The sequence below is a fragment of the Pipistrellus kuhlii genome, unplaced genomic scaffold, assembly GCF_014108245.1.
Source record: "Pipistrellus kuhlii isolate mPipKuh1 unplaced genomic scaffold, mPipKuh1.p scaffold_m20_p_9, whole genome shotgun sequence".
NCBI classification, from domain to species: domain Eukaryota; kingdom Metazoa; phylum Chordata; class Mammalia; order Chiroptera; family Vespertilionidae; genus Pipistrellus; species Pipistrellus kuhlii.
Genome location: NW_023425595.1, coordinates 35,956,259 through 35,981,078, shown reverse-complemented (window position 1 = coordinate 35,981,078; position 24,820 = coordinate 35,956,259). Strand labels below are relative to the sequence as shown.

The 24,820-nt window shown below is 38.4% G+C and overlaps 1 protein-coding gene across 1 annotated transcript in view; it reads left to right on the top strand.

Moving 5' to 3' along the window:
• The window catches only part of GDPD4 (glycerophosphodiester phosphodiesterase domain containing 4), a 73,024-nt gene that overhangs the window by 24,668 nt on the left and 23,536 nt on the right, over positions 1 to 24,820 (top strand). Inside the window, exons 7-8 of the mRNA XM_045578147.1 lie at positions 89 to 171; positions 20,053 to 20,209. Coding sequence (XP_045434103.1) covers positions 89 to 171; positions 20,053 to 20,209 — 240 coding nt within the window. The remainder of the gene's footprint in view (positions 1 to 88; positions 172 to 20,052; positions 20,210 to 24,820) is intronic.

Below are 24,820 nucleotides of genomic sequence, written 5' to 3'. Positions count from 1 at the left end.
GGGCTCACTACGGGCTTTCCATCTACCACAAAATGCATGCTGGGAGGAGAAACTGAGGCAAAGGGTCTGATGTCCTTTTCTTCCGCAGCTGGCACCGGAGAACACCATGATGGCCTTTGAGAAAGCTGTTGAACACGGGGCCTTTGGGCTGGAGACTGATGTAGTCTTAAGGTAGGAAAGCAGGGTGGGGAAGATATAAGGTGGGGAAGATATAAGGTCAGTGCTATGGAAGATGACCAGCATGGGCCAAGGTGTAAGAGCACAAGTCTCAGGGAGCTTCTCCTGTGTTCCTATGCCAATGTGCACATAGCTTGTGCACGTGTGCGTACACACACACATACACGAGACACTTCTCCCTTGCAAGCATATATCTATACCACTACATTCTTAATTATAGGGTCATAAATCATATATACTATGTATAGACTCCACACATAATTCAAATTTGGCCCCATTACAAGCTATGCTTAAAACTATCTAGCAATATGTTTACCTAATAGTCCCTGGACACCTACTATATTCTAGGCCTCCTTCTTGAGTGATATTGAGAGGCAAATGAGTACACTCTACTCCTGCCAAAGGGTTGTTCCCAGTCAATGAAGGAGACATGGCATGTTTACAGATACCCACAGTATATGACCATTTTTTGGATGTCCTTTCCTGAGAAGATTAAGTCAAACATGGAGGAAAAGGTCACTGCTTATTATATGAAAATTGACCTATGTACTCAGAATTGTGTTTTGGTTAAGTGTTGAAGAATAAATATTACTTTACACAAAGATATGGTGATAGAGTATTTTCCAGGCAGAGACAACAACTTATTTAAAGGCATCTAAGTAAAAAAATCAACAGCTTTGTAGATCAGTGAGCTGACCTGTATGGATGGCAAATTGATATGCTTGGGGACGTGAGAGGGTCATGTGAGGAGGAGGTATGGCTGCAAGGTCACTGGGACTTGATCATGGAGATTCTTAAATGTGTAATGGGCAAGCCATCATAGGTTTCCACAGATTTCTTATTGTTTTAAAATATGTGATTTAGAAAAATTCATCTGGCAATCTGTGACGGAGACTTCTCATGGAAATGGGTAGTGGTGTGTACAAACTCCCTTCACAGCCTTTCTGTGAGGCAAACAGAAAAATGAACAACCTAATTCAAAAATGAGGAAATGTGGTTTGAACCTGGATTCAATGAAGGGAAATGTATGGTCAGGTCATAAGGATGGAAGTACATGATAAAGCCAGAATTGGAACTACATTTCCTGACATTACCCAACCATGGCAACTGTTCTGTGCAGAATATTCAGATTGGGGTTTTGAAACAGGATGTCCTGTCAGAGCTCCTGGGTTCATTTGTGGAAGTGGTTGGTGGTCATGGCATAAAGTAGTAAAGGTGTTGAGCTCCTGGCCTTTCTTCTCTTGTTTCTGTGACTTCAACTGTGATGCAGATAATCCTTCCAACTCCTCAGTTTCTCTCCTTGATGGCATCTTCATTTCCAGTGACCATCTCCACATACTCCACCATTTACATGGATGGTCATAGTCTAGGCTTCATCATTACCAAAAAGTGCCTATCAGTCAGGACACGAATATCACACCAGTAACTTGAACAGGAAAAATGTGATATCAATTACTAAGTGGTAAAATATGGTTAACTACTTAAATTGGTAAAGTGGACCCAGTCAGTATAGACATAGCAAGTGTAGCTAATGGAAGGAACTTTTGTTCCAGATGAAATAAATGTAGTAAAAAATTTTCACCATATTCTCTCCAAGAATAATATTGAAAAAAAAATTTAAAACTTGGCAGAATTCACAAAGCTACTGACAGAAGACTCTGAAAGGTGGAGGAATGAAGGTGGACTGGCTAGGGTTCATAAGACTGAAGGAAATAGCAAATAGGTAGTGAGTTCCCCATTTTTGTTGTTTTATTTTGCTTTTCCTTATACATCCCTACATGAGCTCTGTAGAGACCCGAAACCCAGAAAACACCTACAGCTGCAGATGGAAAAAAATAGTCCCCTCCATATCTCCCCGTTTTTTTATTTTTTTTCTCTAGCAAAAAAATGGGGAGAATTATAGCCTAACATATGTTGACTATAGCAGGTGAACATCACAGTAAAGCCATTCCTCCCCGCCTGGGGCTCTGGTCCTAGAGATGATGGGCAGATCCCTGTCTTCCATTCCTGCCCTGAAATAAGAGGTATCTCTTTCCTCACTCCCCCAACTAGAGAATGAAGAGAGAATTATTAAGAAGTTATCTAGTGATCTTTTTATTGTAGTAAAAATACACTTAAAAAATTTATCAATTTAATCATTTTTAGTTTTACAATTGAGTGGCATTAAGTACATTGATCTTGTTTTGTTACCATCGGCACGGTCCATCTCTAGAACTTTTCATTTTTCTCAAACTGAAACTCTGTACATATTAAATAGCCGAAACCGGTTTGGCTCAGTGGATAGAGCATTGACCTGCGGACTGAAAGGTCCCAGGTTCGATTCTGGTCAAGGGCATGTACCTTGGTTGCTTGCACATCCCCAGTAGGGGTGTGCAAGAGGCAGCTGATCAATGTTTCTAACTCTCTATCTCTCTTTCTCTTCCTCTCTGAAAAATCAATAAAATATATATATTTTTAAAATGTAAATGATTTAAATATACTAATTAAAAGAAATTAGAAACAGATTTAAAAATATACACAGTCCTGGCCAGTTGGTTGGGCATTATACCATGCACCAAGAAATCACCAGTTCAATTCCTGGTCAGGGCACATGCCTGGTTTCAGAGTCAATTCCCAGTAGGGTGTGTGCAGGTGGCAGCCAGTTGATGTTTCTCTCTCACATTGATGTTTTTCTCTCTCTGTCTTCCTCTCCCCTCTCTCTAAAATAAATAAAAACATATTTAAAAAATATAAAAATAAAAATATGATACAAATATGTACTGTGTTCCAGGAATTCACCTCAGGGGGCAAATAGGGAGAAAATCAGGGACATCTATAATACTGTCAACAATAAATAATAATAATTTTTTTTAATTCACCTCAAATACAATGATTTAGGTAGGTTAAAAATAAAATAATGAAAAAACATGCTATATAAATTCTAATCAAAGCTACCCCAATAGAAGGGCTAAGTTATATTAATACTAGACAAAGTAGACTTCAGAGCAAAGAAAATCACTAGAGACAAAGAGGAACATTACATAATGATAAAATAAATCATTAAGAGTACATAACAATTCTAAATATACATATATCAACCCCAAAAACAGAGCTTCAAAATACATGAAGCAAAAACAAAGGAGAAATAGACAAACCCATAACTATAGTTAAGGACTACAACACCTTCTCTTAGTAATTGATATAATTACTAAACACAATACCATTCGTTAAAGATGCAAAACAGCCCTGGCCAGTGTGTTCAGTGGGTCAAGCATAGGCCTGCACACTGAAGTGTCAAGGGTTCAGTTTCTAGTCATGGACTTGTATCTGGGTTGCAGGTTGGAACCTCAGAGCACTTGGGAGGCAAACAAACAGTATGTCTCTCTCTCTCTCTTACTTTTTCCTTCCCTCCCTTTACCTAAAATCAATGGGAAAATATTCTTGTGTGAGGATTAAAAAAAAAAAATGCAGAACAGCTAACAATACCATCATCAATAGAATCTAAGTAACATTTATGGAACACTCAATCTAAGGATAATAGAAGACATTTTTTTCAAGTGTCCATGGAACATATATCAATATAAACAACATCATGCTCCAAAAAACAAAACTCAACCAATTTAAAAATACTGGTCATAAGAATGAATTCTCTAATCACAATAGGATCACATCAGAAAGTAGTGACAAAAGTAACAAAATCTCTAAACAATTGGAAATGAAACAAATCTACTTCTAGATAATTCATGAATTAAAGAGATCTTCTTTATTTGATATGTGATTTGCAAAACTTTTCTCCCCTTATGTGTACTGTTTTTCTTTTTTTGATGCCAAATGATTTTGACAAAGATGCAAAGAAATTCAATGACCCATGGCTCACACCATATATTAAAATTAATTAAAACAAAATCAATCATATAAATATAAGAACTAACACCAGAGAACTCTTAGAAAATAAAACAAAGGGGTAAACCTTTATGAATTTGGATTTGGCAGTGGATTCCATGATAAGACACTAAAAGCATGTACAGCAAAAAAGAAAAGATAGGTAAACTGGACTTAAAAATTAAAAACCTTTGTATGTCAAAAGACATGATCAAGAGTGCTAAATGACAAGTTACAGAATGGAAGAAAATATTTGCAAATCATATATCTGATAAGGGTTTAATATCTATCATATATAAAGAACTCCTACAAATCAATAGAAAGATAATCTAATTTAAAAATGGGCAAAGGACCTGAAAATGTTTTTCCAGAGAAGTTATTTAGGTGGCCAATAAACACATGAAAAGATGCTTAATGTCATTAGGAAAATACAAATTAAAACCACAGTGAGATATCCCTTCACACTTATTACTATGGCTATACTAATAAAAGGGAAATAACAAGTGTTTATAAGGATGTGGAAAAATGTAAACTTGTGTTTTGCTGGTGGAAGTATAAAATGGCATAGACTCTGGAAAAACAGTTTGTGCTACCTCAAAAAGCTTAACATAGAATTGTCATATACACTAACAAATCCCCTCCCCCCTCCCAATTCAAAACAGGGACTTAAAGAAATACTTATATGCCAGTGCTTATTGCAATATTATTCACAACTAGAGGCCCAGTGTACAGATTCATGAACATTAAAAGGAAATTAATTAGAAGGTGGCCCGTGGGGCGGAACTGGGCAAGATGGGCCGGCCATGCCCTGGAGCCAACCTCTCACGGTCCCTCCTCAGCCAGCCACACCTGGGACAGCGCCAGGACTTGAAGGGCATCTGTGGAGTGAGCGAGGTCCCTCTGGCAGGTAGGGTCCCTCTTCCTGGCCTGCGGGAATTGGGCTGAAACCAGCAGTCTGGCATCCCAAGGGGTCCCGGAATGCGAGAGGGAACTCTGCAAAGTTGCTGTTGCTCAGCAGCTCCTGTGTTGAGTGTCTGCCCCTGGTGGTCAGTGCACATCATAGCTACTGGCTGGTTGCTTAGCCATATATATATATTAGATAGATAGATAGATAGAAGATAGCCAAAAGGTGGAAACACCCCAAGCATCTATCAACAGGCAAATGGATAAAGTGTGGTATATGCATACAATGGGATATTATTATTATATAATAAAAGGCTAATATGCAAATTGACCAAACAGAATGACCAGTCGCTATAACATGCACTGACCATCAGAGGGCTGATGATCAATGCAGGAGCTGCCTCCTGGTGGTCAGCCAAAAACCAGGCTCATGGCTGGTGAGCACAGCGGTGGTGGCAAGAGCCTCTTCTGCCTCTGTGGCAGTGCTAAGGGTGTCTGCCTTCCAGTTTAGGCCCATCCCCGCAGGGAGCAGGGCTAAGCCATCAGTCAGACACCCCCAAGGGCTTCTGGACTACATGGGGGCTCAGGCCAGGCTGAGGGCTCCCCTTGAGTGCATGAATTTCATACACCGGGCCTCTAGTTCAGCCATAAAAATGACTAAAGTTTTCTACAACATGAATGTTATAATATTAATGAACCTTGAAAATACTGTGCTGAGTTAAACTAGTGAGAGCAAAAGGAAAAATACATATGATTCTATGTATATTAAATATCTAGAATAGTCAAATTCATAGAGATAGAAAATAAATTAGAGGTATCTGGCTGGGAGAAGGGAAGAATGGGGAATTATTAACTAGAGCAGTGGTCAGCAAACTGCTGCTCACAGTTTATACATACATGTGGCTCTTTGGCGCCTTGAGTGTGGCTCTTCTACAAAAAGCTACATGTGGAAGTGCACCTATAGTGCTATTGAAACTTTGTGGCCCATGTGCAGAAGTTGGTTTTCGGCTCTCAAAAATTTCAGTCATTGTGCTGTTGATATTTGGCTCTGTTGACTAATGAGTTTGCTGACTACTGAACTAGAGGCCCATGTGCAACTTTTGTGCATTGGGGGGGGGGGGGGTCCCTCTGCCCAGCCTGTGCCCTCTCGCAGACTGGGACCCCTCGGCAGACATCCCCCAAGGGGTCCTTAGTGCTGCCGTGGAGGCAGGAGAGGCTCCTGCCACTGCTGCTGCACTTGCCAGCTGTGAGCCTGGCTTCTGGCTGAGCAGTGCTTTTCCTGTGGGAGCTCACTGACCACCAGGGGGCAGCTCCTGCATTGAGCATTTGCCCCCTGGTGGTCAGTGCTCGTCATAGAGACTGGCTGTTCTGCTGTTTGGTTGATTTGCATATTAGCCTTTTATTATATAAGATGGTACAGAGTTTCTGTTTGGAGCAATAAAAAGTTTTGGAAATAGATAATGGTGATGGTTGCATGGCATTATAAATGTAGTTAATGTCATCAAATTGTATGTTTAAAAGTGGTTTTCAAATGGCAATTTTTCCTATATATTTTCCATAGTAAAAAATAATTGGAACAAAAACTAAACAATGGACAAAGGATAGCCTTTTCAACAAATAGTCTTAAAGCAATTGGACATCCAGAAACAAAAGACCCTTTACCTAATCCTTATGGTTTGGGGAAGTGTGGCAACCTCAAAATTTATTGTGGATTTAAATGTGAAATGCTAAATTCTAAAACTTTTAGAAAACAAAGCATAGGAAAAATTATTTGGGATCTAGGTCTAGCCAAAGTGTTCTTAGGCTTTATACCAAAAGCACTGTCCATAAAAGGCAAAAAAATCATAAATGGGATCTTGTCAAAATGAAAACTTCTGCTCTCTGAAAGAAAACCCTGGGAAGCTCTCTATCTTTCCTTTGATTCTAACTGATAGCCTTGCTGGAGAGAGTATATTCTTGCTTTTCATCTTGGTTGTATATCCTTGCTTTTTATCACTTTGAATATTTCATGCCAATCCCTCTGGCCTGTAATGTTTCTGTTGCAAAATCAGCTGACAGTCTTTCTTTCTTCCTTCCTTCCTTCCTTCCTTCCTTCCTTCCTTCCTTCCTTCCTTCCTTCCTCCCTCGCTCCCTCCCTCTCTCTCTCTCTCTCTCTCTCTCTCTCTCTCTCTCTCTCTCTCTCTCTCTCTCTCTCTCTCTCTCTCTCTTTCTTTCTTTCTTTCTTTTCTTTCTTTTCTTTTCTTTTCTTTCTTTTCTTTTCTTTTCTTTCTTTCTTTCTAAGGTATAATATATGTGTCCTTATTCCCCCATTACACCACCACCACCACCACCACCCCACCCTCCACTCCCCGCTCATGCCCTCACCCCCCCTTGTGTCTGTGTCCATTGGTTATGCTTATATGCTGACATACAAGTCCTTTGGTTGATCTCTCCTCCTAACCCCCACACTCCCCTACCTTTCCTTTGAGGTTTGAGCATCTCTGTCTCTGGATCTGTTTTTGTTCATCAGTTTTCAGCTGATAGTCTTATGGGAGTTCCTTTGTGGGTAACTAAATGCTTTCTCTTGCTGCCTTTAAGGTTCTCTCTGTCTTTAACATTTGGCATTTTGCTATGATGGGTGTTAATGTGGGCCTCTTTGGGTTCATCTTGATTGGGACTATCTGTGCTTTCTAGACTTGGTATCTGTTTTCTTCCCCAGGTTAAAGAAGGTTTCAGTTATTATTCCTTTAAATAATCATTCAATCCCTTTATCTCTCTCCCTTCTCTTTCTGGTATCCCTATAATGGGAATGTTGGTATGCTTGATTTTGTTGTAGAAGCCCCTTAAAGTAGCCTAATTTTTTGGATTCTTTTTTCTTTTTGTTGTTCCAAATGGGTTTTTTTTGCTACTTTAACCTCCAAATTACTTACTGGATCCTCTGCTTCATCTAAATTGCTGTTGATTCCATCTAATGTATTCTTCATTTCTGACTGGTTCTTTTTTATGGTTTCTCTCTATTGTTTAAGTTCTCCCTGAGTTCATCTATCCTTCCTCTAAGTTCATAGATCATCCCTATAACCAGTGCTTTAAACTCTGAATCTGGTAGATTGCTTGCCTCCATTTTGTTTTGTGCTTTTTCTGGATTTTGTCCTGTTCTTTCATTTGAAACATTTTTTTGTCTCTTCATTTTAGCTGCCTCCCTGTGTTTATTTCTACATATTAGGTAGATCTGCTACACCTCCCAATCTTGACAGAGTGACTAACCAGGCATACTGGTTAATAATGAGAATTTTGTAATCAAAGAAAATATGATAATTTCAAGAGAAATATCAAAAGTGCTTTATTCAAAGTAATGTCTATCGCTAGCTACACATTTCCCCATCTTTCAGGTAATTTGTGGATACCGCCCCAATAGAACTTTTCTTGTTTTGAGACAAACCATTCAGAGACCCAATTTTCCACTTCTTCATATGTTTTGAAGTGCTGCTCAGAAAGTGCTTGTGCCCTCGATTAGAACAAGTGGTCATCTGAAGGAGCAAGGTCTGGTGAATATGGTGGGTGGGTTAATACTTCCCAGGCAAGATCTTTTAACATGACTTTAACTGGTTTTGAAGTGTGTGATGGTGTGTCATCATGAAGCAAAATTACTTTGCTGTGTCTTCTGGAACATTCTGGTAGTTTCATGAGCAAAGCATGGTTCAAATCAATTATTTGTTGTCAGTGCAATCAATATTAACGGTTTTGCCTGGTTTTAGAAGCTCATAATACACCACACCTTCCTGATCCCACCAAACACAGAGTATTATCTTCTTTCTGAAGTGATTTGACCTTGCAGTCGATGTTGATGGTTGACCTGGACCAACCATGATTTCGTGCATTGGAGATTCTCAAAATAAATCACTTTTCATTGCCAGTCACAATTCTATTTAAATAAGACTTTCATGCCATTGAAGCAACATTTTACTGATGACTTTTTAGTTTTCCATTTGTTTTTTATTCAGTTGATGTGGCACCCATTTTCCTTCCTTTAAAATCTTTCCCATTGCTTGTAAACAATCGGAAATTGTTTGCTGAGCAACGTTTAGTCTTTCTGCAAGTTGTTTTTGAGTTTGACGTGCATCTTCGTCCAATGCTTATAATTGTTGGTCTTCAAACTTTTTAAGTTGATCTAGATGTTCTTTGTCTTTTACATTGAAATCATCACTCTTAAAGCATTTAAACCAGCATTCACAAGTATCTAGAGATGGAGCATATTCACCATAAACTTCCTGAAGTATTCAATAACTTTTTCTTTAAAATAAAGTAATTAATTAAAACTTCCCGCAAATGCTCTTTTTTTGACATTAAATTTGACATTTTTACGTGTAAAAATATCTATGATGTTAATACCTTCAGCATATTTGACATATAAAGTTTTGAAGCTTGCTGTCAATACAACAAAATAGCATAGATATCAAATTGCATATATCTAAATCAACATATATGTAACTCCATCTATTGAAAAAAATCCGCAGTATTAACTGGTATACCTGGTATGTAGTACAATAGATGTCCTGTGGGTCCCAGTGGCACAGTCTCTCTGTTTGCCTGAGCTGGATACTCCAGAGGCGTCCCTTGTGTGGGCCAAGTGTGCTCTCCTGTGGTAGTTGAGCCTTGATTGCAGTTGGCATATAGTGGGTGGGATTCATCCACAGGCTGATTAGCTGTGAGGACTGGCTGTGACTACAGCAGAAAGCTGTGTGCAGATGCTTACGCCACTGAATGGGATTCACTTTAGCAGGGCTTTGGTGCGTGCTGAGTTCACCCTTTGGGTATGTCGTTTTGGAGCTAATTGGGTGGTACTCTGGTGTGATCTGAAGATGTTCACAAGGTGTGTTGGTTCTGGGGCCTCTTTGAAGGGGCTCTGGTGCAGGCCAAGGCCAGCTGCTGCCTGTGTCTGGCCTGGGGCTACCTGGTAGGAGCTGCAAAGTGATCTGTGGTTGGTAGTTGCCTGTGCTGGGCTTGGAGGCATCTGGAAGTGGTTATGCTGTGAACCAAGGCTGGCTGCTACCAGTGCCAGGCGTGGGGCTGCTTATCAAAAGGTACAGGGCATGCCCAGGCCAGCTGCTGTTAGTTTGGGGCTTGAGGACCTTTGAGAGATTTTAGAGAAGTTTGCAGAAGGAACCCAGGCTGCCTGTTGTGTGGATTAGTCTCTGACAGAGGTTCATTCTGGGAGCATGAATTGGGTGGGACAAGATCTCAGAGAATCACCAGGGTGGGATGAGAGCTGAGTTAATTAGGTCAATGGAGACTCAGATATGATGCATGCTATGTGTGGAGAGGGCTCCACAAAAGAACAATGGAGCCCACAGGCATTTTACTATTAGGGAGAGCTGCTCCTCTGGTCCTTGCTTGGGGCCACACAACTCAGCTCTACTCCAGACACCCTGGTGCCCCTTTCCTGGAGCTCAAGGGCAAGGTGTGAGTGGGTGGGTCTGATTTTTTTGCTATTTAAGAGGGTGCCTGAGTCTTCTGCAAATCCTGCCTCACCAGACTGTGTCCCTGCTGATTTTCACAGATATACGTTGTGGGAACTCCTCTTTTGGTACTGGTGCTGTGGGCTGGGAAACCTATTGTGGGATTAGAACACCTTGCTCCTCAGGGGAGACTTTTGCAGCCAAGATATCCCTCCCCAATTCTTAGCCATCACACTCAGGAGTGGGACCAGACTATTTCACATCTCCACCCCTCCTATCAGTGTCAGTGTGGCTTCTTTATATCCTTAGTTATAGGAGTCTGTTCAGCTTGTCATTAGGGATTTTCATGGGTGGTGTTCTGTAATTTAGTTGTAATTTTGATATGGTTTGAGAAAAGGCAAGCACAGTATTTAACTATTTCACCATGTTGACCCAAAGATTTAACAGTATGCTTTTATTTTACCTTTCCTACAATTTGACCTGTTACTGTCATGAATCTCAGAATATATTATTAATTTTTGCTTTACATAGTCAACAATATTATTAAAAATTAAAAATGTTTTAAATATTTCCTTACATATTATATCCCACACTCTTTATATTTTTGTATAGGTGCCAGTATCTTTTTGCCTAAGAACATTTTTTAATTTTTCTTATAGTAAAGATCTGGATATGAAAAATATTTTCTTTATATGAAAATATTTTTACTTTCCCTTTTCTTTTTTATTAAGTATAAGTTTATTTTATGTCTCAAAGTGATTTTTTTGTGTGCCAGAAACATATAACTTTGGTTGAAATGAAAATAAGTACTCAAATTCAATAACCTAGTTATTAAGTTTTTAAATTTAGCTTACTAGTAGATACCATATTTCATTTGTAAGTCTAACATATTAGTCATTTTGAATGATATTTTTATTCCATTTTAATTCATTTAGTTCTATTAATTGAATTTTTAGACATTTTAAGCTGCAATTATTTAATCTATTTTCTTTTTTTTTTTTCTTTCTTTCTTTTTTTTGGTACTGCAGTTTATGACTTAAATTTTTCCAGAACACTTAAATAATTCTTATCCTAAGTGACTGACATAAAAAGGATGAATAATACTTCATTGTGTATACATACCACATTTTGCCTATTTACTCATCAGTTGATGGTCACTTGTGTTGCTTCTACATTTTAGTTGTAGTAAATAACGCTGTTACCAACCTGGGTACATAAATCTCTTCAAAACCCTGCTTTCATTGCCTTTGGATACATATAACCCGAAGTGGGATTGCTGTATCATATTATATTTCTTTATTAATTTTTTGAGGAACCCCTACAGTGTTTTGTACAGTGGCTATAGTGTCTTACATTTTAACTAGCAGTGCAGAAGGGTTCCAGTTTCTCCACATTCTGGTAAGTGTGAGATGGTATCTCATAGTTTTGATTGGCCTTTCCCTAATGATTAGGGATGTTGAGCATCTTTTCATGTGCTTCTTAGCCATACGTAATCATCTTAGAAGAAATATCCAGGTACTTTGACAATTTTTGAATTTGTTTTTTTGTTGTTGAGATTTAATTTTCTGTGTATTTTAGATATTAATTCCTTATCAGATATATGATTTATAATTATTTTTTCTCATTCTTTGGGTTTCCTTTATGCTCTGTTAATACTGTCTTTTGATGCAATAAATTCTAAAATTTTCATGAAGGTCAATTTGTCTGTTTTTGTTGTCTGTGCTTTTGTTGTGATATCCAAGAAATTACTGCCCCATCCAATGTCATGAAGATTTCGCCCTGTGTTTACTTCTAAGAGTTTTATTGCTTTAGTTCTTTCATTTAGATTTTTGATCCACTTTGTGTTTATTTTTGTATATGGTATTAAGTAAAGGTCCAACTTCATTCTTTTTATGTGAATATCTAGTTTTCCTAGAACTGTTTGTTAAAAAGATAGTCCTTTCTCTATTGAATGGTCTTCCACACACGTGTCGGAAATTGTGCCCATATGTGTGGGGCACATGTCCCGCATGAAACCCAGTAGGGGGCATGCAGGAAGCAGTCGATTGATGATTCTTTCTCATCATTGATGTTTCTATCTCTTTCTTCCTCATGAAACCCAGTAGGGGGCATGCAGGAAGCAGTCGATTGATGATTCTTTCTCATCATTGATGTTTCTATCTCTTTCTTCCTCTCTGAAATCAATAAAAATATTTAAAAAACAATAAAATTGTAAGCATACATGCAGCAGTTTATTTCTGCTCTATTATATTCTAGTATATTTTTATGTCTTTATGCTTGTATAATAATGTTGTTGTTTTTAATCAAATAATCCTTTTTTTAAATCTGTATTGTTGAGATTATTATAGATGTCCCTCTTTTTTCCCTCATAGCTCCCCTTCACCCAGTTCCCGCCCTGCCCCAGGACTTCACCTCCCTATTGTCTATGTCCATAGGTAATGCATACATGCTTATAAGATCTTTGTTTAATCTCTTCTTGTCCCCTCAACTCCCTCTTCCCCCTGAGAATTATCAGTCTGTTCCATTTCCATGCCTCTAATTCTATTTTATTCACCAGTTTATTCTGTCCATTAGATTTCTTGTTTGATTTTTAGATTCAATTGTTGATAGATGTATTTGTTGCTATTTTGTTACTCATATTTTTTTAATCTTTTTCTTTTTTTCTTCTTCTTCTTCTTAAAGAATACCCTTCAGCATTTCATATAATACTGTGGTTTGGTGGTGGTGAACTTCTTGAGCTTTTTCTTGTCTGTGAAACTCTTTACCTGACCTTCAATTCTAAATGATAGCTTTGCTGGGTAGAGTAATCTTGGTTTTAGGTCCTTGTTGGTCATCCCTTTAAATTTATTTATTTATTTATTTATTTATTTATTTATTTATTTATTATTTTTTATTTTTTTTTGCCACTCCCTTCAGGCCTGCATAGTTTTTGTTGAGAAATAGGTGATAGTCATATGGGAACTCTCTTGTAGGTAACTAACTGCTTTTCTCTTACTGCTTTAGCCCTTGGCATTTTAATTATGATGTGCCTTAGTGTGGTCCTCTCTGGGTTCCTCTTGTTTGGGGTTCTCTGTGCTTCCTGGAGTTGTAAGTATTTCTTTCACTAAATAGGGGAAGTTTTCTGTTATTATTCCTTCAAATAGGTTCTCATTATCTTGCTCTCTCTCTTCTTCTGGTAACCCCAAAGTTCAGATGTTGGTATGCTTGAAATTGTCCCAGAGGCTTCTTACACTATCTTCATATTTTTGGATTCTTTTTTCTTTTTGCTCTTCTGGTTGGGTGTTTTTTGCTTCCTCATATTTCAGATCATTGACTTGATTCTCAGGATCCTCTAGTCTACTGTTGAATACTTGTATATTATTCTTTATATCAGTCAATTATGCTTAATTTCTGACTGTTCCTTTTTTTTTTTTTTTTTTTTTTTGCATTCTCACTAAGATCCTTTAAAGTCTCACTAAGTCCCTTGAAGTTTTCTAGATTTTTGAGTAACCCTATAACCATGGTTTTGAACTCTATATCCAGTAGTTTGCTTTCTTCTTTTTCTTTAATTTGTGATATGTTTCTTTATCTCCACATTTTGGCTGCTTCCCTGTGTTTGTTTCTATGTATTGGGTAAAGCTGCTAAGTCTCCTTGAGTTGATAGAGTAGCCTTGAGTAGTAGATGTCCTATAGGGTCCAGTGGCTCAGCCTCCCCAGTCACCTGAGATGGACATTCTATGTGAACCCCTTTGTGCACTGTGTGCACAGTCTTATAATTGAGCCTTGATTGCTGTTGGTGTCACGGGGAGGAATTGATTCTGGGGACCAGCTGTGACTACAGTAGGAGAGCTGCTATGCAGGAGATACCCTTATGGAGCAGTAAAAAGAAAAGAAAAAGAAAGGAGTGTCAAAATGAAATTGGGAAATGAAAAAAAGTAAGAGAGGCAGGAAAGAGATTAAGAGAGAAAAGGGGAACAAACCATATATATGGGGAAAAAATTCCAATGGATCATCCACTAATCCCAGCAAATGGCCAGCAACAGTACTTGAAGATTAATACAAACTACAACACCTACTAATATCAAGTGAGGCAATGGAAAACAGAAGTAAAAAACAAACAAAAATAAAGCAAATAAAAAATACCAAACAACAACAACAACAAAAAAGAATAAGCAAAACAATCTCACTAAAAATCATAAAAATTCAATATAATCAACATTCAAGCAAACAACAACAAAATGACAGAGAGGAAAACATTTTTTTTTATAGTTAAAACAGCAAAGAGAGTGGTGTGTATGCACTTGGAGTAGGGGATTGGAAATTAGATATATAAGTAGGGTGAAATTTTAGAAGGGGGTAGACAGAAAGAATAGGGAAAATCTAAAGCAGGAAAGGGTTAAGATAAACAAGACATCAAAAGGGGAAAGTTTAGGAAGAGTGATAGCATAAAGCTCATGTTGAGATAGGGTAAAATTATGCTAAAGGAAAGATGAAAATAGAATGTAAAACACTAATCTCAATGTGAAATAAAGAGAAAATAAAATGACACTTAAAAAAATAAAAAGAAAAAGAAAAGAAGGTAAAATAGCAGTAGTAATGCTGATTGAAAATAAAAATGTAATAATTAAAAAGGTAAAGTGAGGAAAAAAGAAAAGAAATTTATTTCTTAAGATGCAAAAAGTGAAAATAAAATTTTAAAAAATTAGAATAAAAAAATATGCAGTAGTGAAGGTCATTCACTTCCTTTATTCTGTTTGGCATGCCTGTTTCTCAGTCTGGATAGTATTGCAGTTCCCTGAATTCCACTGCTTTTCAATTTTATAAGCCAGTTCTTATTTTTAAGTAGGCAGTGTCTTAATTTCTTATTATATATTGCTTTATTTTGGATTAAATAATAAAAAATAATAAAGTCAGTTTGTAATTCAGCCCCTAGGTGGCAGTGTTTTTGGATTGACTTCCCAGTCTCTTTGGCTGCTCTAGCCTTCTTTCTCTGTGGCCCTCACTGCTGGTTTGTGGAGGTGGGCTGCCTCAGAGTTGGCTCTTCGATGGTCTGTCCCTGCTCCGATCCCCAGTTTCCAGAAAAGCAACTTGCCCCTGCAGTCTCCCAGGGTATGCCAAACTGGGTGATCCTTGCTTAGTAATCAGGAGCAAGGGAATGAAGAGGGGAAAAAGCCCAGGTGTGTGAACAATGGGTTTGTGCACAAGTTTAAGCAGTGTGCACACCTTTCAAATTCTTATGCTCTCCCTCCGGGTCAGATCGGAATGGGTTGCTTTTTAGAGATCCCTTCTGTTAGCAACTTTGAGGACCCCTTTCCACATTCACAGATCACGCCAGACCCAACAGCTGGGGACATTTTTAGGCACAGACTTCCCCAGCCCTCCAGGTCCCGCAGCGCGTGCATTTCTCTCTGCCACCACAGCCGCCACCTCTGCCTCTGGGACCCAGATATCTCACCTTATCCCTGAGAAATCTCACCTTCCCATGTGGGAGTGAAGAGCTCCCTTGAATCTGAGTGTCTGTGCCAATTGGGGACTCACAGCTGTTCAGTGGTTGCCCAGTTGTGGGTTTTCAGGCCTCAGATAAGATCCACTTTCCCTTGCAAGATGGAGCAGTTTTCTGTCTGAACTTGTAGCTCCGTGAAAGGTCCAAGCTGCAGTGCGGGCTGCCCAGTCATGGAACCCCATCTAGCAGTCCCCCACCTTCTCTTAGCTATATGAATTTTAGAATGTTTTTTTTTTTCTTCAAAAAACATCATTGGCATTTTGATAGTGATTGCATTAAATTGGTAGACTGCTTTGGGTAGTACCAATATCTTAATAATGTTGTCTTTCAATACCTGAAGATGAGATGTGTTCCAATTTTTTAAAAAATATATATTTTTTATTGATTTCAGGGAAGAAAAGAGAGAGGGAGGAGGTGGGGGAGGGAGAGAGAGAGGGAGAGGGAGATAGAGAGATGGAAACATCAATGATGAGAGAGAATAATTGATTGGCTGCCTCCTGCATGTCCCCTACTGAGGATCTAGCCTGAATCCTGGGCATGTACCCTTGACTGGAATTGAACCTGGGATCCTTCAGTCCACAGGCTGATGTTCTACTGAGCCAAACCAGCTAGGGTGAGATGTGTTCCAATTTTTAAATTTCTCTCAATGGTGTTTTTTAAATTGAACATCCTTGGTTAAGTTCTTTTCTAAGTATATTCTTCTTTTTTGATGCTTTTGTAAATGGAATTATCTTTGTAATTTCCTTTCAGATTGTTCATCATCTATAATAATAAAAGCATAATATGCTCATTAGACTGGACAGCCAAACGACCTTCTGGATGTCATTCTGGACGTCCTACCAGATGAAGTCACAGCTTCGGGGGCTGAGGCAAAGGCATTTAAGGGTGATCAGGCAGGCAGGCAGAGTGGTTAGGGGCTACCAGGCAGAGTGGTTAGGGGCGATCAGGCAGAATGGTTTGGGTGATCAGGCAGCAGGCAAGTGGTAAGGGGTGATGAGGCAGGCAGGCAGGCAGAGATGGTTAGGGGCGATCAGTCAGGCAGGCAGAGGGTTAGGGATGATCAGGCAGGCAGGTGAGTGGTTAGGGGTGATCAGGCGGGCAGGCGGGCAGGCGGGCAGGCGGGCGGGCAGGCAGGCAGGCAGGCAGGCAGGCGAGAGGTTAGGGGTAATGAGGCAGATAGGCAGGCCAGTGATTAGGAGCCAGCGGACCTGGTTTATGAAAGGGTGCAGGCCAGGTTGAGAGACAACCTCCCCCCGCCCCATGCATGAATTTCGTACACTGGGCCTCTAGTTACTGTATAGAAATGCAATTGATATTTGTGTTTTGACTTTGTATCCTGCTAGTTTCATGAATTCATTTATTCTGTTGTTTTTTAATGGGAATCTTTACAATTTTCTACATATGATTTTATCATCTGAAAACAGGTAATTTTATATATTCCTTTCTAATTTTTATGCCATCCATTTATCTGTGTTGCTTATTTGCTCTAGCTAGAACTTCCAGTAACTGCTGTAAAAAGAGGAAAAAGTAGACCTAGCCTTGTTTCTTGCCTTGCCTTGCTTTGTTCCTAATGGAAAAGTTTTCAGTGAACATCTTGAATATGATGTTCACCATAGGTTTTCATATATCTGTTATTATGTTGGGATGTTTTCTTCTATTTCTACATTAGTAAGTGGTATTATAAAAGGGTGTTGAATTTTATTAAATGCTTTTTCTGTGACAATTGAGATTATTATGTGTTTTTCCCCATTCATTCTGTTAACATGATGTGTTGCATTGATGGATTTTGTTATGTTGAACCATCCTTACATTTTAGGAATAAATTGCTTTTGGCCATATTGTATAATTTTTTTAATACACTGTAGAATTCTGCTTGCTAGTATTTTGTTAAGGATTTTTGCATCCGTGTTCATAAGGGATGCTGTTCTGTAGTTTTTTTGTTTTTTTTTTAAGTTGATTTTAAGAGAGAGGAAGGGAGAGGGATAGAGAGATAGAAACATGATAAGAGAATCACTGATCAGCTGCCTCCTGCATGCACCCTACTGGGGTTTGAGCCTGTAACCTGGGTATGTGCCCCTGACCAGGAATTAAACCTCTTGATTCCTGGGTCAACACTCAATCACTGAGCAACACCGGCTGGGCTGAGTTTTATTTTCTTATAGGGTGTGTGTTTGACTTTGGTGTCAGGGTATTCCTTAAACTGTTTTATACATTCCTTAGACTCAATAACTTCTATTGTCATATCTTCAAGTCACTGATTCTTTCTTCTGCCTGCTTAAATCTTCCTTTGAATCCCTCTAGTCAGTTTTTCATTTTAGATATTATACATTTCGGCTCCAGAATTATGTTTTGTTTCTTTTAAGTTTTTAATTGCTTTATTAATATTGTTCTTTCACTCATACATTGTTGTTTTTTTTTTTTTTTTTTACTTTATCTACATCTTTCTTTAGTTATTTGAGTATCTTTAAGACAATTTTTAGAAGTCTTTGTCTAGTATATTTGCCATCAGCTCTTTTTCAGAGAGTTTCTGTTGCTTTATTTTTTTCTTTTAAATGTGCCATGCTTACCTGTTTCTTTGTATTCCTTGTGATATTTTGTGGGGGATATTTTTTTGTTTGAAAAATGGACATTTGAATCTAATGAAGTGGTAACACTGGAAATCAGATTCTCCTCTTTCCCAAGGATTTGCTGCATTAAAAAAATTATTATAATTGTTTAGGATTCTCTGTACCATGGGTTAGCCTGCGGTCCAAACTTCAGGAATTTTCAGATTTTTCTGATCCCTTTCTTGGGCATACACAGTCACATTCTAATTTCCCCATACATGCAGCTGTTTTATACACTCACTTTGTAAATTTCCCCATATATTCACTTGTTTTTAAAATGATTATCTTTAATGTCTGGCTTTCAAAAGGAGAAGAATGAAGGGTAGTAAAAAAAGGTGTTGGAGTTTTAAATCCTTTTAAAGTCACTTCAAGCAGAGTGGGAGGGCTTTGCAACAGTGGAGGGAGATGCAACAATGGTTGCCCATCTCTCTGTCTGCCCTTTAGTGACAAAAAGCAGCAGCCAGCAACCAGAACATAAACCCTTATATTTGCAGTACAGGGTCTTTTTTACTATCCTGGTTCTCACCAGCTGCTGTGCAAGCTATTCCAGGAACCTGTATACAGTTGCTTTCAATATATGGCTCTTGGTGGGGGATGGATAGCTGTTACTGGGCTAAGAGCTGAAATGGAATAAAACTAACCCCAGTTTATATCCAGGCTTTCTCCTGCAAATTGCATATTGCCCTAGGTCAATCAAGATATCTTCATCTCCCTGTCTTTCTCTTAGCTCCATCCTCTATAGGACTCTAGCCCCCAAAATTCTAAGTGTCTTGACTTCTCCTTAATCTGATCTTTTTCTCCTCATTTCAGCGCAATAGCTGGGTCCCTTTTAGGTTCCCCATCCTATATTCTACAATCCTGTATTCACCTGCAAAAAGTAAGCCTGGATAATGGTAGAGCCTATTTCATTTATTTGTCTTTTCTGAAATCATCATACTGTGCTCCCTATTGTCCATTGGCTGAAAAAGTTATTTCCTTCATTTCCTCCAATTTTATAGTTGTTAAGGGCCAGGAATCGAAGTCTCAACCCTGTTTCTCCTTCATGGCCATTACAGGTATTTTAGTGGGAAAGGAAGAGAGATTCTCATAAAAGCAGAGACTCTTCAAGGCAAATAGCCGATAAGAGAACCAGGAAGTTTTCTAATGATATCACCTGATGTGAAGGATCTAGGGCCAGAAATACTCAGGGCAAGTGCCTAACTGGGAAATGGGTCAGAAAAATACTGGAAGATTGTGTGGATGCCTGCTTAGCATAATTTTGGGACCTTAGCCCTAGCACCACGCCATCCACTCTCAGTCACTACTGTACCTGCTATTTTCTTGATGCCAGAAAACACCTGGATAGGGAAGTTACTCTTTCACCATCACTGATATGATATAATATACCACAAAAGATTGAATCCTAGGGCTGAAAAATATGGACATCAAAATGTAAATGACTAGCATTTAAGCCTTTGATGAGATTTGGGAGGGAGTAAGGAACCCTAGTAGAACTTGTGACCTTGATGGGCTTCTGAGAACTCTTTGTGCCAAGGTAGCTGAGTTCAGCCTATCCACCCCTTCCCCTTTTTTCCCCCTCTGCCTGCAGTATTGATGAGGTGCCTTTTCTCATGCATGACAATAACTTAAGAAGAACAACCAATATCAGGGATGTCAGGCCAAATGAATCCTATTCATCAAGTTCCTCCTTCTATTGGGATTTCCTGTCAACTCTGAATGCTGGCGAATGGTTTGTAAATTCATGGGTAAGACATTCCCCAGCTCAAGAATCCTGCATTGATTTCCTCTCCTGTACAAGGTCATATGTTGCTCCTGGACAAAACAGCTTTAGATAAAGGTAGTCAAGGGTACACACTTTCATTCCAGTTGGTAGCAGGATTATAGCATTGGTCTTTTTCCAGCAATGCTGTCAGTCTAATTACTGCTTTCTGCAGTCTCTGGAAATTCTGAAGACAAACTTGTAAACTTACTATTATTATTTAATTAATTTTTATTCAAGCATTTCATAAACGTTTACAGTGTGCCTACCATGAACATGATATTTGTATAGGCATTTTGAGTAGCTCATACTCATAAATGAGTTGACTAAGAAACTATTATTATTCAACAAGTATTTATTTATTGAGTACCTGTTGGGTACTGTATAGGCGGAATACAAATATTTATTGAGTACCTATTGGGTACTATATAGGTGAATATAAACACACACAGTCTTTTTGTTTAAAATATGTTTTTATTGATTTTTACAGAGAGGAAGGGAGAGGAATAGAGAGAAACATCAATGAGAGAGAAACATCGGTCAGCTGCCTCTTGCACACCCCCTACTGGGGATGTGCCCACAACCAAGGTACATGCCCTTGACCAGAATCGAACCTGGGACCCCTCAGTCTGCAGGGCGACGCTCTATCCACTGAGCCAAACCGGTTAAGGCACACATATAGTCTTAATGGAGTTCACATGCCAGTATATGAACAGGTCATTACAGTACATTGCGATAAGTGCTAAGCTAGAATTAACTTCAGGTTTGATCAGGAGCATAAAGAATAATTTCTGATTCAGTGTGAAGCATGGTTTGGGGATTCTGGAGGGAGGAGATGTATAGACTAAAAAAGGTATGATAAATACAAAGCATATGGTGTGTGTAGTGTAATTTTGAGGTAAGAGTGAATGTTTCTACCTGAGATAGATGGAAAATATTTTATGGAAAAATATCATTTTAGCTGAGGGAAGATCACATCTATGGACAGGGATGGTGTCGTGTTTCAGAGATTAATAGTATGCTGGAGCCAGAGGAAATGTGTGTGTGTGTGTGTGTGTGTGTGTGTGTGTGTGTAAGAAAGAGAGCAAGGGAATAATGGAGTGAAGGTGAGAGAGAAAGGTATAGGTATAGGTGGGAGATAGATTGGGAGAATAATCTGGGAAGACATGTTGAGAGGAAATTATAGCAATGCTTAAATAACAAGTTAAATAATTTTTTTTGAAAAATTTAAGTAAGTAAAATAAAATGTCAGATTTGCATTTGATAAAAGTTAAGACTGGCTTCTCAAGATAGATTAAATAAAACAAAACAACTTGCATTTTTCATTTTATTACATGTGTAGGGGGAATCCCTGTGACTGAGATTTTAGCAATCTCTCTCATCGATGTTTCTAACTCTCTATCCCTCTCTTCCTCTCTGTAAAAAAATCAATAAAATATATTTTTAAAAAGAAAAAAAAGAAAAGATGTGGTACATATATACAATGGAATACTACTCAGCCATAAGATGAAATAATGTCATTTGTGACAAGATGATGGCTTTTGAGTCTATCCTGCTAAGTGAAATAAATCAGATGAAATAGTTAAGAACCATATGATTTCACTCATCTATATATATAAAAGTCCAGTAACTAAATGGCGGAATAACTGGAACAACCAGTCACTGTGATGTGCACTGTGGCAGCCAACAGGACTGATCCGGGCCCAATTGGTGCTCTCCACAACCTCCCAAGGCCCCTCCCCCAGCCAGCCCTACCCCCAGTTAGCTCCCCCACCCCAATCAGGGGTGGAGCCAGTCAGCCAACCCCCTGCATCCCCTTGCCCCCCACTGGCCCCACCCCAGATTGGCTTACCCATTGGGGCGGGCTGGCAGTACTCTACCTGTGAATTTGTACACTGGGCCTTTAGTGTGGGATATAAACAGAAAGTAACAGAAAACAAAAACAAAACAAAAAAAGCCTCAGAGACACGGACAACAGCACTGTGGTTACCAGAGAGAAAAAGTAGCAGGCTTAGTAGAAGAAGTGAAAGGGGATCAAATATATGGTGATGGAAGGAGACTTTACTTTTGGGTGGTGAATATGCAGTGCAAAATACAGATTATGTAGTATAGAATTGTACACTTGAAACCTATATAATCTTATTAATCATTGTCACTCAATAAATTTAATGAAAAATTTAAAAAGATCTTAGTTTAAGTCCAAAGGAGTTAGTATGTGCCTTCAGAAAATTCCTGAAGCATAACTTCCCAGGTAAATTGTTGCTTTTTCTCTAGAAACAGTGTCAACAGGGTTTGATGCCAATTATTCTGCCCTTCAGAGATTCTGGTACTATGGCTAATAATTTATGTTTTAAATTAATATACTAATATTTATAGTGATAATTTGATAATCTGCAGCAGAATTTTCTGTGGCTCCTGAAAATAAGTTAGTTGTAGTACATTTCTTCTGGTGGTGCTTTTTCTTTTTAAAGTTAAGTAATAAAGCTTTTTTAGAAACTCTTCATTGTTGAAAATATTACAAGTATTGTTCCTGTTCTTCAGGGAAATGGTTCTCCTTTCCCCCCATTAACCTCTTTCAGCCTGCTACTGTCCCTCCCACCAAGCCCCCATTGTCTGTGTTCTTTATCCTCTGTTCTAAGATGGGTCTCGTGTAGACAGCATGTATATAGGTCATGTTTTCTTATCCATTAAGCTATCCTATGTCTTTTGATTGGAGCATTTAATTCATTTGCACTTAAGGTTATTGATAGGTACTTATTGCCATTTTTATTTTTGATGTATATATTATTCCCTTTCTATTTCTTTTCTTTTACAACAGTCCCTTTGGCATTTCTTGCATTGCTGGCTTAGTAGTAATAAACTCTCCTAGCCTCTTTTTGTCTGTGAAGCTTCTGAATTCACCTTCAATTTTGAATGCTAGCCTTGCTGGATAGAGTATTCTTGAATTCAGTCCCTTGCTTTGCATCACTTTATATATTTCATTCCATTTCCTTCTGGCCTGAGAAATAAGTTGATGATCTAAGACGGGATCCCTTGTAGATAACTTTCAGGCTCTGGCAGCCTTTAAGATTCTTATTTTGTCATCGATGTTTGCCAATTTAGTTACAGTGTGTCTTGATGTCAGTCTTTTGAGGTTCATCTTGTTTTGGACTCTCTGTGCTTCTTTTTTCTTCATGGAAGTTTTCTGTCATTATTTTTTCAAACAGGTTTTCTATTCCTTGCTCAGCTTCCTCTTCCTATCCCTATTATGCAGATGTTTCATTTCATGTTGTCCCAGAGCTCCCTTAGACTTGCCTGCTTTTAAATTTTTTACCCAAGTGCTGTTCTGCTTGGGTGTTTTTTTTTTCTACCTTTTCTTCTAACTTGCTGAATCTGTCCTTAGCTTCTTCTAGTTTACTATTGAAATTTTTCATTGTGTTCTTTATTGCAGCTATGTAATTCTTCTTTTCCTCTTGATTCTTACACATCTTGGTGAATTTCTTATCTAGACGTTTGAGCATCTTTGTAACCATTACTCTGAATTCTTTATTTGACAAATTGCTTGCCTGTGTTTCCTTTAGTTCCTTTCCTGGTGATTCCTTTTCTTTTATTTGGGGTTATTTCTTTGTCTCTTTATTTTTGCTGTTCCTTTATAATTGTTTCTAAGTATTAGATCAGCTGTGCCCCCCAGATTTTTGAATTGGTCTTATGTAATACATGTTTTTTGGGACCCAGTGGTGCACTCTTTCAGGTCTCCCGTGCTGGGCCCCTACTTGAGATATTTGGGTTCTCCTGATGTAGTTGGATCTTAAATGTTATTGTCCCATTCGTAGATGAAGTCTCCACTAGGGTGTCTAATTATGTTGCTCGCTCCCTGCCACATCATGCCAACCATTGTGGGGGTGCTTACCGAACAGCACAAAATACAACATGACAAGACACGACACAGTAGGAACAGAGCACAAGACACCTGTAGCCCCAATAAAATTGATCACCAGAGAAAAGAGAATTGGGAAATAGAAAAGAGAGCAAGAATGTTAGCAAGGGGAAAAAAGAAAGAATGAATATATGGAGAAAACACAACAAAACAAGCAAATCAAAAAGCACAAACAAAAAATACCCAGAAAAAAAGGTGAGGGGGCAGAATCTATAAATGCAAAGCTTAAATAGAGAAAATAAGGTTAAGGAATTGGATGAATAGGAGCAGGACCATAGTTTAACCTAGAGTAGGGAGAAAAGAAATGAGAAGACAAGAAGAAACAATAAAAACATTAAAAAAATTTTTGAAAAGAATAGAACAGCCAAAACTGGTTTGGCTCAGCGGATAGAGTATCGGCCTGCGGACTGAAAGGTCCCAGGTTCGATTCCGGTCAAGGGTATGTACCTTGTTTACAGGCACATCCCCAGTGGGGGGTGTGCAAGAGGCAGCTGATCAATGTTTCTCTCTCATCGATGTTTCTAACTCTCTATCCCTCTCTCTTCCTCTTTGTAAAAAATCAATAAAATGTATTTTTTTTAAAGAATAGAGAGAGCAGATAAGCTTAAATTTAGTTATTGAAACAAGTTTAAAAATTGGGAGAAGAAAATAACAATAAAAGAGAGAAAAAATTGAGTAGTG